Source organism: Mustelus asterias, chromosome 9 (assembly GCF_964213995.1).
Source record: "Mustelus asterias chromosome 9, sMusAst1.hap1.1, whole genome shotgun sequence".
Lineage (NCBI taxonomy): Eukaryota > Metazoa > Chordata > Chondrichthyes > Carcharhiniformes > Triakidae > Mustelus > Mustelus asterias.
The window spans coordinates 130,110,129-130,125,114 of record NC_135809.1 but is presented as its reverse complement, the minus strand read 5'-3'; the positions used below and the strand labels follow the sequence as shown (position 1 = coordinate 130,125,114).

The 14,986-nt window shown below is 42.1% G+C and overlaps 1 protein-coding gene across 1 annotated transcript in view; it reads right to left on the bottom strand.

Annotated features, from left to right (window-relative positions):
• kif18a (kinesin family member 18A) overlaps window positions 1-14,986 on the bottom strand; it is a 126,212-nt gene that overhangs the window by 30,007 nt on the left and 81,219 nt on the right. Inside the window, exons 10-12 of the mRNA XM_078221017.1 lie at window positions 13,997-14,159; window positions 7,335-7,499; window positions 754-875 (exon numbers count right to left, since the gene is read on the bottom strand). Coding sequence (XP_078077143.1) covers window positions 754-875; window positions 7,335-7,499; window positions 13,997-14,159 — 450 coding nt within the window. The remainder of the gene's footprint in view (window positions 1-753; window positions 876-7,334; window positions 7,500-13,996; window positions 14,160-14,986) is intronic.

Sequence of the window (14,986 nt, the reverse complement as noted above, 5' to 3'; positions counted from 1 at the left end):
AGTATACCAGCAGTAATTTAACATAAGGCAGATCAGAAAAATATATTTTGGTTGATTTGACACAAGTTAAGTAGGGTTATCATCCAACATCACAAAACTTCTAATGATTTGACGTTGACTTTTTGCCTGAAAATGTATTTCTTCCCCCCACCTCCCCAATCTGATCAGAGTTAAGTGCTGCAGATTGGACTGTAACACAATATACATGGAAAGATGCATGTTGTCCACAACAGGAACTCGACTTCACTTGATCTGCACTGATGTGAGTCAGGATATACATGCTGAAGCCTCGCAAGGTGGATGCAAAATTCAAATCAGAAGAACCTGAGTGTTACTATTTGATCTCTTGCTGGCTAGACTGGCTAAAACACCGTCAAATGTAAGTAAGTTTTCTTTTCCTTATCATCTAACATAAGCATATGATGCTTATGGTGTGCCCCTCATTATAAGTAACCACCAAAAAAAATTAAACAGTAATAATTTTATAAAACCTCAGTTATGTGGTTGTTGAAAATTCTGGAATAGAATAATTTAGTGAACAAGTTTAGTTAATGTGGTCACAACCGGAGAGTTATAATGTAAGATATGCTCATTCAGTCCTCGTTTGCAACTTCCCAAAGTAATAAAAAAACTTTAATTCCTTAAGTATTATGCAGTAAGCTCTTTAAATATAATTTAACGTTAAGCTACAAATGATGTGATTAATAATTTCTTTCAGATCAAGATGTTGGTACAAGTTAAAAACTGCTTTACTTTTCTGTTCTTCTGTTCTCTGGTTTTTGGAGAGAAAGTAACTGAGTCATATGTTGAATTTGTTGTTTTAAGTCCATGACTTCCATTTTTAAATGGCTGCACTGTAGATCTTGATTAAGGACCTGTCAACAAAAATACATTTGTAAGGGCAAATTTGTGGTCTGGACTAATCAAACTGTACAAAGTGGTAGAAACACAGGTTATAAGACCATAAGACCATAAGACATAGGAGCGGAAGTAAGGCCATTCGGCCCATCGAGTCCACTCCACCATTCAATCATGGTTGATTTCAACTCCATTTACCCGCTCTCTCCCCATAGCCCTTAATTCCTCGAGAAATCAAGAATTTATCAATTTCTGTCTTGAAGACGCTCAACGTCTCGGCCTCCACAGCCCTCTGTGGCAATGAATTCCACAGACCCACCACTCTCTGGCTGAAGAAATTTCTCCTCATCTCTGTTCTAAAGTGACTCCCTTTTATTCTAAGGCTGTGCCCCCGCGTCCTAGTCTCCCCTGTTAATGGAAACAACTTCCCTACGTCCATCCTATCTAAGCCGTTCATTATCTTGTAAGTTTCTATCAGATCTCCCCTCAACCTCCTAAACTCCAATGAATATAATCCCACGATCCTCAGACGTTCATCGTATGTCAGGCCTACCATTCCTGGGATCATCCGTGTGAATCTCCGCTGGACCCGCTCCAGTGCCAGTATGTCCTTCCTGAGGTGTGGGGCCCAAAATTGCTCACAGTACTCCAAATGGGGCCTAACCAGTGCTTTATAAAGCCTCAGAAGTACATCCCTGCTTTTGTATTCCAAGCCTCTTGAGATAAATGACAACATTACATTTGCTTTCTTAATTACGGACTCAACCTGCAAGTTTACCTTTAGAGAATCCTGGACTAGGACTCCCAAGTCCCTTTGCACTTTAGCATTATGAATTTTGTCACCGTTTAGAAAATAGTCCATGCCTCTATTCTTTTTTCCAAAGTGTACGACCTCGCACTTGCCCACGTTGAATTTCATCAGCCACTTCTTGGACCACTCTCCTAAACTGTCTAAATCTTTCTGCAGCCTCCCCACCTCCTCAATACTACCTGCCCCCCCACCTATCTTTGTATCATCGGCAAACTTGGCCAGAATGCTCCCAGTCCCGTCATCTAGATCGTTAATATATAAAGAGAACAGCTGTGGCCCCAACACTGAACCCTGCGGGACACCACTTGTCACCGGTTGCCATTCTGAGAAAGAACTAGAAAGCACTTCAATAAGGCTTTAAGAATTCCTTCAATCCCTTTAGGATTCCAGCATCCGCAGTATTTTGTTTTTATTTAAGAATCCCTGGTTGTGCATATAAAAAAGTAAAATAACTAAATACGTACATTTAACAACTATGGTCTGAAGCAAGTATTGCTAGATTCTGGTAACTAATGATAGCAGATCCAAAGCTTTTTGTACACGTGGATAAAAGATACAAGCCACAAGTCACCCTGCCAACTATTTGTAATGACATTCCTAATGTGCTGCCTTTCGTTGAGCACAGCTGTGGTGACCCAGATGCCACCTATCTTGAATATACTATCCTGTGACATGAGGTTTGTTTATTATTCCTGATTGTTTGCATTTTGATATAATGGTTCATTTGTACCTAAAGTTATGAACACTGCTGTTTTTGGACAATCATCAAACACCTGATATCCCAATAAATCTTTTAACCAGCAGTTTTTTTATTTTTCAGATACCAGGGAAGGCATCACTCACTCCTCCTGAAATAGCTTTTCTCAAACAGATTCCTGTGCTAATTTTTCCATGTTGTATGGCCTAACACAAGAATTGGAAGTGTTCTCGGAGTTTCTATTCTGCTGGTGGTTCAGTGCTATTGCTATGCAACCAGGATTTATGTAGCACTCCTGAGTTGCCATTAGTGACCACCAAAAGTAGTGTCCTCCTGTTTCTGAGAACCAGTCCAAAAGGATTTCTTGCAGGGGACAACATTTTGGAATTTCAGGTTCTGGAACTCATTGCTCCTTAGCCATCTTAACACTGACGAGCATTATTGCATTTTTGAAAATAGGTATGTATAACAAGTTTTCTGAGCATTCAATAGATAATGCATTTTGTGATGGAGCACAAAACCACAGTGTCAATAAATTGTGATTTCTGGGCTATGCTGAGCTAGCTGATCTGAATTGGTGCAACAATGGGATATTGCAAGCCAGAGAGGAGAAACTGAATTCAGGGTTTTTGCCCCGTGGCTGGGATTCAATTATTCCTTTTGGAAAATACTTATGTCTGTATGTCAGCTGGAGACATAACTATATATTCTGGTGATGCCCTTACAGCTTACCAACACTTGCTGTTTAAGTTTGCATATATTGCATGATCGCTTGCGTAGCTGATGTCAATGGAACCACACCTTAGCCTTGAGTCACTGCTTTCAGGGAGAGAAGGGGAGAACATATAACATGTTGGTAAGTGGGGGAATGGAAACGCTCCTCCAGAAAGACAATTTGTTGTAACATTTGGCTGCGTCTATTTGAAATGCTTCCAATACTGTATTTACTTTGTCTATAAGCATTTCTTGAATTTTCTGGCAGAATTTGCACATCTAAAAATGGTTGTTTCAGAAGAGAGGCAGTGTATCTGCAGTTAAACTTTATAGGTTCTGAAATTTGTTTATAAATTTTAAAATTCAAATTAAATACAAGTATTTACATAATCAAAGACTTGTTTTGCAGCTGTTTCTTTCCCCTCACAAATGGAGCATGATGTTTTTGTTGGCTCACACAGAAGATGCTAAAGTGGTCACTTCAAAGTGGTACAGAATGGGTTGTGACCGAAAAGTCTGAATGGACAGGTGTTAGATCAAATTTCCCAGCTGTATGTCTTATTATTTACTAGTTCAATCAGCTTTCCATCCTCGCATTAACTTTCTTCTCTTCCAAATACCATATTTCTTTTTATTTACTTATTTCCTCTCCAGTTCAGCCACTATATATCTGCTTGCTGGATTCTCTAACATTTTCCCTCTTAACTTTCAAAGATCTCCCAAAAAACTCTCCTTTTGACCATGTTCTCAATCCATACCTTAGAATGAGAAGAAAGAGATATGGTGGATGCCAAACATGGGGAATGGGCAGTAATGAAGAATTACTCCATAATGTCTCCTCTGGCTATTCAAGTCAGCGTCTGTCATTCCCATAATTGTTAGATCAGTACAGCCTCCCTGTCCCCCTCCATTAACCTCCCTCCACCTCCAATTTGGTGACCTCTGCCTTCAGGGTACACAGCTCCACTTCAGCAGAATAATGCATTGTACATTAATACATTGCATATGAAACTGCTGTTCTTTATGTTTTACTGTGCACATGGGAACTTCACCAGTCTTCCTAACACTAGATGGTGTTGCTGCACCTCCAAACCGTGTCACCCAGGTGTGTTTTTCTTGGTGGCAAGGCAGGCAAGTAGTTTAATTTAAAATAAATTGTTGGCCTTTTGTGACAAGTGTTAATCCATTTTTTTCTGATTTTGGCAGGCCTTGGGAATCATCCATTCGCTTTTTTTGCCTGCCGGTAGGTCCTATTTCTGCTGATTTGATGGGCCATATGTCATCCCTTTTCTCTAGTCATGGTCTCGTCTGCTTTCTTTCATTGTTTATTCAAGAGCATTGCTAAGATGCCTCACCCTGCCTTTGTTATGCCACGATTCACTTCCAGCTTTGAAGGCCTCAAACCCTTTGGCTTCAGTGGAACTTGGGACATTCCACTCCTTGGCCAGAATCTTCTGGTCGTTCACGTGGTGGGATTCTTTGGTCCTGTCGGTGGCGCACCCCCTGCTGCGGGTTTCTTGGCGGTGTGGGGCAGCTTCAATGAAAACTCCCATTGACAGCGGCGGGACCAGAAGATCCTGCCGCTAGCCATCGGCGCTGCCTCTCACTGCTGAGTAAAATGCTGAGGGGATCCAGAGAATCTCACCGCTTGTTCCATGGTCTCCTCTTCTTTGTTTTGTAGCACGTTTCCTCCAGACCTTGTGTCTGTCCTCATTTCTTATTTGATAATTGCAGCCCTGCCATCTTCCTACTGATTTCTTCAATGCTCAAACCAGCAAGTTGTTCTTCAAAGAAACTGCTGCAATTATTGCACTTTCAAGGACATATCAAACACTTCAAGGTCAGCCTGAGGGGATGGGAAGGCAGCCAAAGATTTTGGTGGGGGTTTGATTTGATTTATTATTGTCACATGTATTAGTGTAGAGTGAAAAGTATTCTTTCTTACATGCTATACAGGCAAAGCATACCGTTCATAAAAAAGGGAAGGAGAGAGTGCAGAATGTAGTGTTACAGTCCAGAGAGAAAGATCAACTTAATGCGAGGTAGGTCCATTCAAAAGTCTGATGGCAGCAGGGCAGAAGCTGTTCTTGAGTGGTTGGTACATGTCCTCAGACTTTTGTATCGTTTTTCCGACGGAAGAGAGCATGTCCAGTGTGCATGGGATCCTTAATTATGCTGGCTGCTTTTCTGGGGCAGCGGGGAGCGTAGATGGAGTCAATGGGTGGGAGGCTGGTTTGAGTGATGAACTCGGCTTTGTTCACGACTCTTTGTAGTTTCTTGCGGTTTTGGACAGAGCAGGAGCCATACCAAACTGTGATACAACCAGAAATAATGCTTTCTATGGTGCATCTGTAATACTTCATGAGAGTCGTAGCAGACATGCCAAATTTCCTTGGTCTTCTGAGAAAATAGAGGCATTGGTGGGCTTTCTTAACTATAGTGTCGGCATGGAGGGACCAGGCCAGGTTGTTGGTGATCTAGACGCCTAAAAACTTGAAGAACTCGACCCTTTCTACTTCTTCCCCATTGATGTAGACAGGGCATGTTCTCCACTACGCTTCCTGAAGTTGATCACTATCTTCTTCATTTTGTTGATGTTGCGGAAGAGATTATTGTCATTGCGCCAGTTCACCAGATTCTCTATCTCTTTCCTGTACTCTGTCTCGTCATTGTTTGAGATTTGAGATCTGACCCACTATGGTGGTGTCATCAGCAAACTTGAAAATCGAGTTGGAGGTGAATTTGGCCACACAGTCATAGACTTATAAGGAGTATAGTAAGGGGCTGAAGGCAAAGCCTTGTGGGGCACCGGTGTAGAGGATGATTGAGGAAGTGGTGTTGCCTATCCTTACTGATTGCGGTCTGTGGGTTAGGAAGTTCAGGATCCACTCGCAGAGGGAGGAGCCAAGACCCAGGCTACGGAATTTGGAGATGAGCTTCGTAGGAATAATGGTGTTGAAGGCTGAGCTGTAGTCGATAAATAGGAGTGTGACCTAAGTGTCTTTGTTATCTAGGTGTTATCTAAACCATGCAGCTTGACACTGACCAACGAATGGTTGTTAATTATTTTGTTTAGCTGAGACAGGTGCTATGTTTGTACGTTTTCTCTGTCTGCAAAGAACAGGGCCCTGTGCATTAATATATGTTGCAATACACACGACTCTGTTCTTTTCAAGCAGAACCAACATGGACACATAGCACCTGTTTGCCATTCCCTGACACATTCCTCAGGGCCAATTGGGATTAAGCTCTGGTTTACATTTCAAACAAGTTTTGGCAGTTAACTGTCAATCATCATCAACTGGTGCTTTTCCCATGGCAAAGCCTCTGCTGCCTCTACCAAAGTCCACTTCTCAAACAATCATCATTCTCTTGTCAGACAGTATACATCGTTTTCCCCTTGTATTGCCATTCTTGCCAAGTGTCCTGATGAGTGCCAGATGAAAAGCCTCAACAGGTCTCTTTTTTCAACAATACTCAAGTTCTGTACTACCAAACAACAATTCAAATATATATTTTTAAATCTTTGTGTGCTGTCACATGACAAATTAATAGATTTATAAAACATTTTAAAATAATTTTTTAAAAAACCTTCTAAGTTCGCCCCATGTGTAAATGTTGTAACACTTACATTTGCTTAGTGTGAGTTTTTCTAAGTGATCTTACTTTAGAACAATTAGCTTTCTGATTAGGTGAAAATTCTTTAATGTGATTGACTGTGTGGCCAGCCTGATGACATCACTTCAACCCTATGTTGGGAAATCCTCAGTAAAGAACACATAATCAATTGCAGTACGCGGCGTGGTGATAGAAGCGAGTTTCTCGATGGAGAGATTGCTAGATCTCTCAGTGAGACATACTTCATTGTCAGTGGTGAGTGCTATTGCTTCGCCACTGATCGCAACATCTGACCTAGTGATTTTGTCCAGAATACAAAAGCAAGTACTAGAATATTCAATTCTTTGCAATCAACAGAGACAGTCCCTCCTCAGAAAGTACCCAATAGTCTTGGATTCAGAATGTCCCGTCAGCTCTTGATCATAGGAATTACAATTCAATAAAGAGAGATAGTTTGACTAAATTTCAATTAATTTTAGAAATTGCTAATATAAGTTGCCATGCAATTTGTTTTAAGCATGAAGAACTATATCTTCTGCTCTGAAAGGAACACACCTATAACACTGTCATATGAAATGATGGATCATAATGTATAAAAAGAACCTCATGAAGGATTATCAATTATTTTAGTTCTACCTGAGGCATCTTTCCACCTTGGCCCAATGAACACATTTCGTTCTCCACACGGTGCAACCAGTTACTGTTTTCTTCAAGCATTCTCTGCACAGTTTCCATCTTTTGTTGAATATGCTTGTGTTGTGTAATTAATGCTGCGAGCCTACGTTCGTGCTTGCAAGATGCCTAAAGAACGAATAGGTAAAGCGCTAAGTTAATCAAATAGGTACAAAAGATCGATTTCTTCCAAAAACAATTACCAATACTGCAGCAATTTTGCAAATTTAAAGGGCTGTAAACAAAAACATTAAACAACAAATACCACGCGAGGCATTTTCCTTTTCCAGCATGGATCAGGTTCGTACTGATAAACTAGGTCTGATTCAGGATATTAGTGATCAGGGTGCAGTGCTAACACAGCAGGTCAAGAGCACAGCAGGTTTCGGAACAAGTCCCATCTAACATTTTATACAGAGGCAAATACTGTGGATGCCTGTAAACCAGAGTGATTCTTCGTCAGAACTTGAAAACATTATCAATGCAATAAGTTTCAAGCAAGTTCAGAGGCAGAATAAAGAACAAAAAGGATGGTTTATGATAGGGTTGGAAGGCAGGAGTGATTAAATGAACAGCAGATACCAGCACCTATTGGCCGAGGAACTGGGAACAGTGGTTATGATCTGAAATTGTTGAACTCAATGTTGAGTCTGGAAGGTAAAGTGCCTAATTGAAAAATGAGATGCTATTCCTCAAGCTTCTATTGAGCTTCATTAGAATAGTGTCTGACATCCCAAGCAGGCATAGGAGATGCAACACCTACCCTTTCACCTCTTCCCTACACTACCATCCAGGACCCCAAACATTCCTTGCAAGTCAGACAGTGATTTACTTCTACATCTTTCAATTTAGCATACTGTATTTGTTGCTCATGACTTAATCCCCTCTAAACTGGGGAGACAAAATGCAGATTGGGTGATGGTTTTGCCGAACACCTCTGTTCAGTCTCCAGCAGACAACCTAGTGTGAAGGAGCAAAGAGATGCAGCATGGAAAAGCCTGGTTCACAGGCCCATTCCTGGATGTGATGCAGTGAAGGCATGGGGAGAAGTCCTTCTCCCTGAGAACAGCAGGAAAAGACCAGTCATCCTCACAACACAGGCATGTCTGCAAATCAAAAAAGCTGTCAGCAGCTGAAGTGTAGTGCCAAGAACCAGTCGTGCGGGGAAAGGCTCAGCGACTTAATGAAGTCATAAGGTGAATGTCATACAACTGGTAGGTGGCCGCCATCACTCTGTTACTCTCCCAACATTCCCTTGCAAGTACTACTCTGATCAACACACCTTGCCTTCACACAAATTCCTTTCTCTCTAGATTCCTCCTCAAATCTCCATTATAATAGGCATCACTTACCCAGGGTCATTGTGGGAAGCTTTCAAAGCTGCAAGCACACTTCCCTAGTTAAACATGCCTGAATGAAGTTGTTGTGGGCTTCTCTGGCAGGCAGATCTGGGACTTTCGGCACCAATGGTGCACCTGGATGCTCCTCCTCCTAACCCAGCAAGGATGTCACGCACATTCTATCTTCCTCTGGTGCCAGATTCAGTCCTTTATGCATCATGCAGTGCACAGTAGACCATTAGAAATCTGGAGGCCCTTGCTGGGACAGATTAAGGCCATCTTCAAATCAGTAAAGGCAGTGGAACCTCATTGTTTTGTTCTATTGTTGCCTTGGTGGTGAAATAGCTCAGTAGTACTTATTGTGTGCCTCTGTGGTAGGGTTCCTCAGCCAAATCTTGAATGGGTGTTCCTTGTCCCCCAGGAGACAACTGTTGAAGCTGTGATAGAGAGAGCTGAAGAGAGACTGTCGAAGTAGGAAAGAGCTGGGGCAGCTCCCTGGATACTTGGCGCAAACTTGCATTATCCTCTTGTGATGGTCACCTACCAGCTTCATATAATGGGAGTGGAAGCCCTCTCTTTTGAAAAATACACCAGGGCTGTTCTGATGGCATTTTCAGTGCCACATGTGCGCACACTGTGACCTGAGATCGATGAAGTTGACACTGGGCCTATAAACTCTGTGTGAGGTGCTCTCTCATTTAAGGTGCAATTCTGTCTCCACCTTCTATGTTCCGTAAAGCATGCTTGTGACTGTGGAGAAGGCAGTTTAAAAAAACATTTACAGGATGTGGCTAGGCCAGCATATAATGCACATCCCTAGTTACCCTTGAGAAGGTGGTGGTGAGCTGCCTTCTTGAATGACTGCATTTCCTGAGGTGCAGGTACACCCATAATGCTGTTAGGGAGAGAATTCCAGGATTTTGACCCAGCGACAGTGAAGGAACGACCAATATATTTCCAAATCAGGATGCTAAGTGGATTGGAGGAGAACTTTGAGTGGTGGTGTTCCCATGTGTCTGCTACCCTAGTCCTTTTAGATGTTAGTGGTTGTGGGTTTGGAAGGTGCTGCTGAAGGATCTTGGTGAGTTCCTGCAGTGCATCTGGTAGATGGTGTACACGGCTGCCACTGTTCTTTGGTGGCGGAGGGATTGAATGTTTGTGCAAGGAGTAGCAATCAAGCAGGCTACTTTGTCCTGGATGGTGTCAAGCTTCTTGAGTGTTGTTGGGGTTGCACCCTTCCAGGCATGTGGAGAGTATTCTATCACACTCCTGACTTGTGCCTTATAGATGGTGGTTAGGCTTTGGGGAGTCAGAAGGTGAGTTACTTTCTGCAGGATTCCGAGCTTCTGACCTGCTCTTGTAGCCACAGTATTTATATGGCTAGTCCAGTTCAGTTTCTGGTCAATGGTAACCCCCTGGATATTGGTAGTGCGGGATCCAGCAGTGGCACAGCCATTGAATGTCAAGGGGTGATGGCAAGATCCTCTTTGTTGGAGACGGTCATTGCCTACCATTTGTGTGGCATGAGGGTTATTTGCTACTTGCCAGCTCAAGCCTGGATATTGTCCAGGTCTTGCTGTATTTGGACATGGACAGCTTCAGTATCTGAGGAATTGTGAATGGTGCTGAACATAGTGGAATCATCAGCGAACATCCCCACTTCTGACCTTATGATGGAAGGAAGGTCATTGATGAAGCAGCTGAAGGTGGTTGGGCCTCAGACACTATACTGAGGAACTCCTGCAGTGATATCCTGGAGTTGAGATGATTGACCTCCAACCATTACAACCATCATCCTTTGTGCTCGGTTTGACTCCAAGCAGCTGATAATTTTCCTTCTGATTCCCATTGACTCTAGTTTTGCAGGGCTCCTTGATGGCACACTCGGTCAAATGTGACCTTGATATCAAAGGCCGTTCAGCTGGAGTTCAGCTCTTTTGTCCATGTTTGAACCAAGACAGTAATGAGGTCAGGAGCTGAGTGACTCTGGCTGTACCCAAACTGAGCATTAGTAAGCAGGTTATTGCGAAACACATGCCAGTTAATTGCACATTTGATCACTCCTTCTATTATTTCACTGATAATTGAGCATAAACTGATGGGGTTGGCAATTGGCTGGATTGGATTTGTCTTGTTTCTTGTTTACAGGACATACCTGGGCTATTTTCCACATAGCTGGATAAATGCCAGTGCTGCAGCTGTGTCAGCACAGAAAGTTCCGGAGCACAAGTCTTCAGTACTATTGTCAGGGCTCATAGCCTTTGCAGTATTCAGTGCCTTCAGCTGTTTCTTGATATCACATTAAGCGAATTGAATTGGCTGAAGACTGGCTTTTATGATGCTGGTGATATCCAGAGAAGGCCGAGATAGATCAGCCACTCGGCAATTCCGGCCGAAGATTGTCGCGAATGCTTCAGCCTTATCTTTTGTGGAGCTTCCTCCTCTAGTGAGTTGTTTAATTGTCCACTACCATTCACGGTTGGATGTGGCAGGACTGCAGAGCTTAGATCTGATCTGCTGGTTGTGGAATTGCTTAGCTCTGTTTATTACTTGCTGCTTATGCTGCTTGGCATGGACTCGAGAAAGCTGGATCCCACACGCAACAGGAGCTGCCTCCACCCGGCTTAAAAAATTCCAACTGTTAAACTCTGTTTCTCTCTCCTCAGATGCTGCCTGTCCTACTGAATTTTTCCAACATTTTCTCTTTATGTTGCAAATTGGCCAACAATCTGACTTTGGAACTGCTAGAAAGTGAAAAATACCACATCCAATTCCAGTGTGTGGATACTGAAACAAAAACTTCCTCCATAACCGACTGGTATTGAGATCATCAGTCCCTTGAATGGCTTCCTCAGCTAGACAAAGGAACCTTTCATTGGGGACAAAGGGGAAGGACGAAGAAGTTTTCATCTGCATAAGAATGCTGTGCTCTGATGTTCTTAAAGACCCACACTGAACTAAGGTAGATGAGGAGTACTGTCAGGGCAAAGTTCAATTTCAGCAATCTCATGACATCAGTATTTGCCCATTATAACAATGCGATGTGCTATAGTAGAGCTTTGGATTAGAGGTTAAAAAGGTTTAATGTCCTAAACTCAAGAACATATGAAAATCAAAATCAGATTTGCATCTTATACATGATGCATGCAGTGGAAAGTATAAAAATAAACATCAGCACATGTCAAAACAAACAAAGCAGCTTTTACCTATTTAGCAAGATAGCTTTATCTTTAACAAACGCCCTTAACTCAAAATAAATGACGAAAATAGATGCTACTATGGGTGGAATTTTCTCTTTCTTTGAAAATGTGTCAAGTCGGGTGGGAAGAGCGGTGTGTAGCTCACTGGCAGCACTGCTGGACCTTCCCGCCATATTTTTTGATTGTGAAACACAAAATCCTGGTGGTGAGTCTCACAACATCACGCTGGCAGCCCGCTTCACCAGCAATTTCAGCCGCTTTTTAAAGGGTGCCCTGATTTGAAAAAATAAAAAAGGACCCCAACACGGACACGGGACATCCCCCCTACTGCCAAGGTACAGCTTGGGCCTGACCCTCGCCCCCTCCTGGGGGCTGTACTTACCTATGTGCCCCCGGCAGATTCTCTTTGTTAGTTCCCCATTTGTAAAAACCTGTTGTGAACCCCAGTGGGGATTTTCCAGCAACAATGACTGCTAGTCATATGTAAATCAATTTAAATGGGGTTCCCGTTTCTGCATGGCAAGAATCCTGATGTGGAGATGCCGGCGTTGGACTGGGATGGACACAGTAAGAAGTCTCACAACATCAGGTTAAAGTCCAACAGGTTCATTTGATATCACGAGCTTTCAGAGCGCTGACTCACCTGACAAAGGAGCAGCGCTCTGAAAGCTTGTGATACCAAATAAACCTTTTGGACTTTAACCTGGTGTTGTGAGACTTCTTACTGTGGCAAGAACTCCGTTATGTCACTGGGGACAATAGAGCAGGAAATTCCACATGCGTAAAAGCTGTTTTGGGACTCTCCATTGATTCTCCACCCCCATTCCTGCCCGCTGAAAACATGGACAGAAAATTCCTCTCCTTCATTGCAGCTGGATAATGCAAGTCTTATATAGCCTGTGATACTGCGCATTTAACTATATCACAATTGAACTGTGTTTTTGTCAACTTAATTGACAGAACCTGATGAAAGGTCATCCAGACTCGAAACTTTGGCTCTATTCTCTCTCCACAGGTGCTAACAGACCTGCTGAGTTCTCCCAGCATTTTCTGTATTTGTTTCAGATTCCAGCATCCGCAGTCTTTTGCTTTTAAACATGTATATCCAAGTTCTGTACAATGCTTTGATGTAATTTTAATAAACAATAACAGAAAGACATGCATTTATACGGCACCTTTCACAACAATTGGGCATCCCAAACCCCTTCAGAACCAATGAAATAATTTGGAGTTGGAATCATTGCTGCAATGTAGGAAATGTGGCGGTTAACCTGCACACAGAAACTTCCATAAACAGCAATGTGATAATGACCAGATAATCAGATTTTGTGATGTTGACTGAGGGACAAACATTGACCAGGACACTGCCCATATCTCCCTTGGTCTTTGAAATAGAGACACAGGATCTTTTATGTCGACTTGAGAGAGGAGACAGGGATTCGCTTTAATTTCTCATCTGATAGACGGAATCTTGAAAGGTGCAGCATTCATTCGATATTTCCCTGGAATGATTATTGCGGTCAAGTCCTGGAGTGGGACTTGAATCCACAGCTTTCTGACTTCGAGGCAAGAGTGCTACCAACAGAGCTACAGTTAGACCATAAGACACAGGAGCAGAATTAGGCCACTCAGCCCATCGAGTCTGCTCCGCCATTCAATCATGGCTGATTTTTTTCTCATCCCCATTCTCCTGCTTTTTCCCCATAACCCCTGATCCCCTTATTAATCAAGAACCTATCTATCTCTGTCTTAAAGACACTCAATGACCCGGCCTCCACAGCCTTCTGCAGCAAAGAATTCCACAGATTCACTACTCTCTGGCTGAAGAAATTGATACCAATAAAAGATGCATTTCAGATAATATAAACTTTTAAACAGGAAATTGCTCAGAGTAACTATTATATAATGATTTTCCAATGCATTAAGAAAAAGAAACTGACACCAGCTTTCAAGTTACCTGCAAATGATTGTTGGGGAAACATTGTCAGGGAGTCAAAATGGAAGGTAAGTTTTTGGGAGCAGGCCAGTAGATTGACAGTTGGTCAATTTTTCCACCCGTGATACATTCATTACCAAACAATTTTACCTTTTCTGTTACATGCTCAGAGGAGAACAGTTTGGCGTGTTGCTGGTACCGTTGACAATAATATATTTTTAGTTCCTTCTCTTTCAGTCTCAGTTCTAAATCTAAACAGGTATTCCTGATTTTCTGTCGATTGCTGAAGATATTTTCAAGGACTTGTTCAAACCTGGAAAAGAAAAGGAATGTGACCAAGTGCAACATTATTCTGCCATTTGTTTCTTATCACTTTACTTAGTAGCTAAAGTAATAACTTAAAAATAAATCTTTTGCAGGATTTAACTAAAGTACTGTAAGTGCTTTAGAAAGAGCAAATCTCACGTCGAATGTCCACTGATGCCCATTTTCAGAATTTGTCTGAAATGCTGCTCTAAATTGCATAACCCAAAACAAAAGCAACTTCATTTCAATTTGTATCTTAACGCTCCACCTCAAATAGGCCATGACAGCAAAACACTTGGGGAGTCAAGATGTAGTGTAGTTTCCAGGTGGAACAGATTGATGCTGTGGGGTAATTAGACCAGAGCACACAGAGATAATGTTAATATAATTTAGTCAAAGTCAAACATTTCGTCTTTTTAAAATCTGATATAAATTCTTATTTCCACATTTATAATAGAAACTGCCTGTGTAATCACATTGTGATTACAACCTTCTGTTATTGGCTGTACAGTTCCACTTCCACTGGGGGACAGTGCAATTACAGAACAACATTCATAGACAGTGTCCATTCTAAAGCATGTGAAATGTTAGGAAAACAAAGGTAGTTTTAAGGGATTTATATTTGTATTGGCAAACATTAGAAATGAGGATGAATTGATGAAATAGCTGAAGATGGTTGCACTTCGGACATTACCCTGAGGAACTCCTGCAGTGATGTCCTGGAGCGGAGATGATTGACCTCTAACCACAACCATTATCCTTCATGCAAGGTATGACTCCAACTAGCAGTGGCCTTTCCTTCCGATTCTCATTGACTTTGTTACGGCTCTTTGA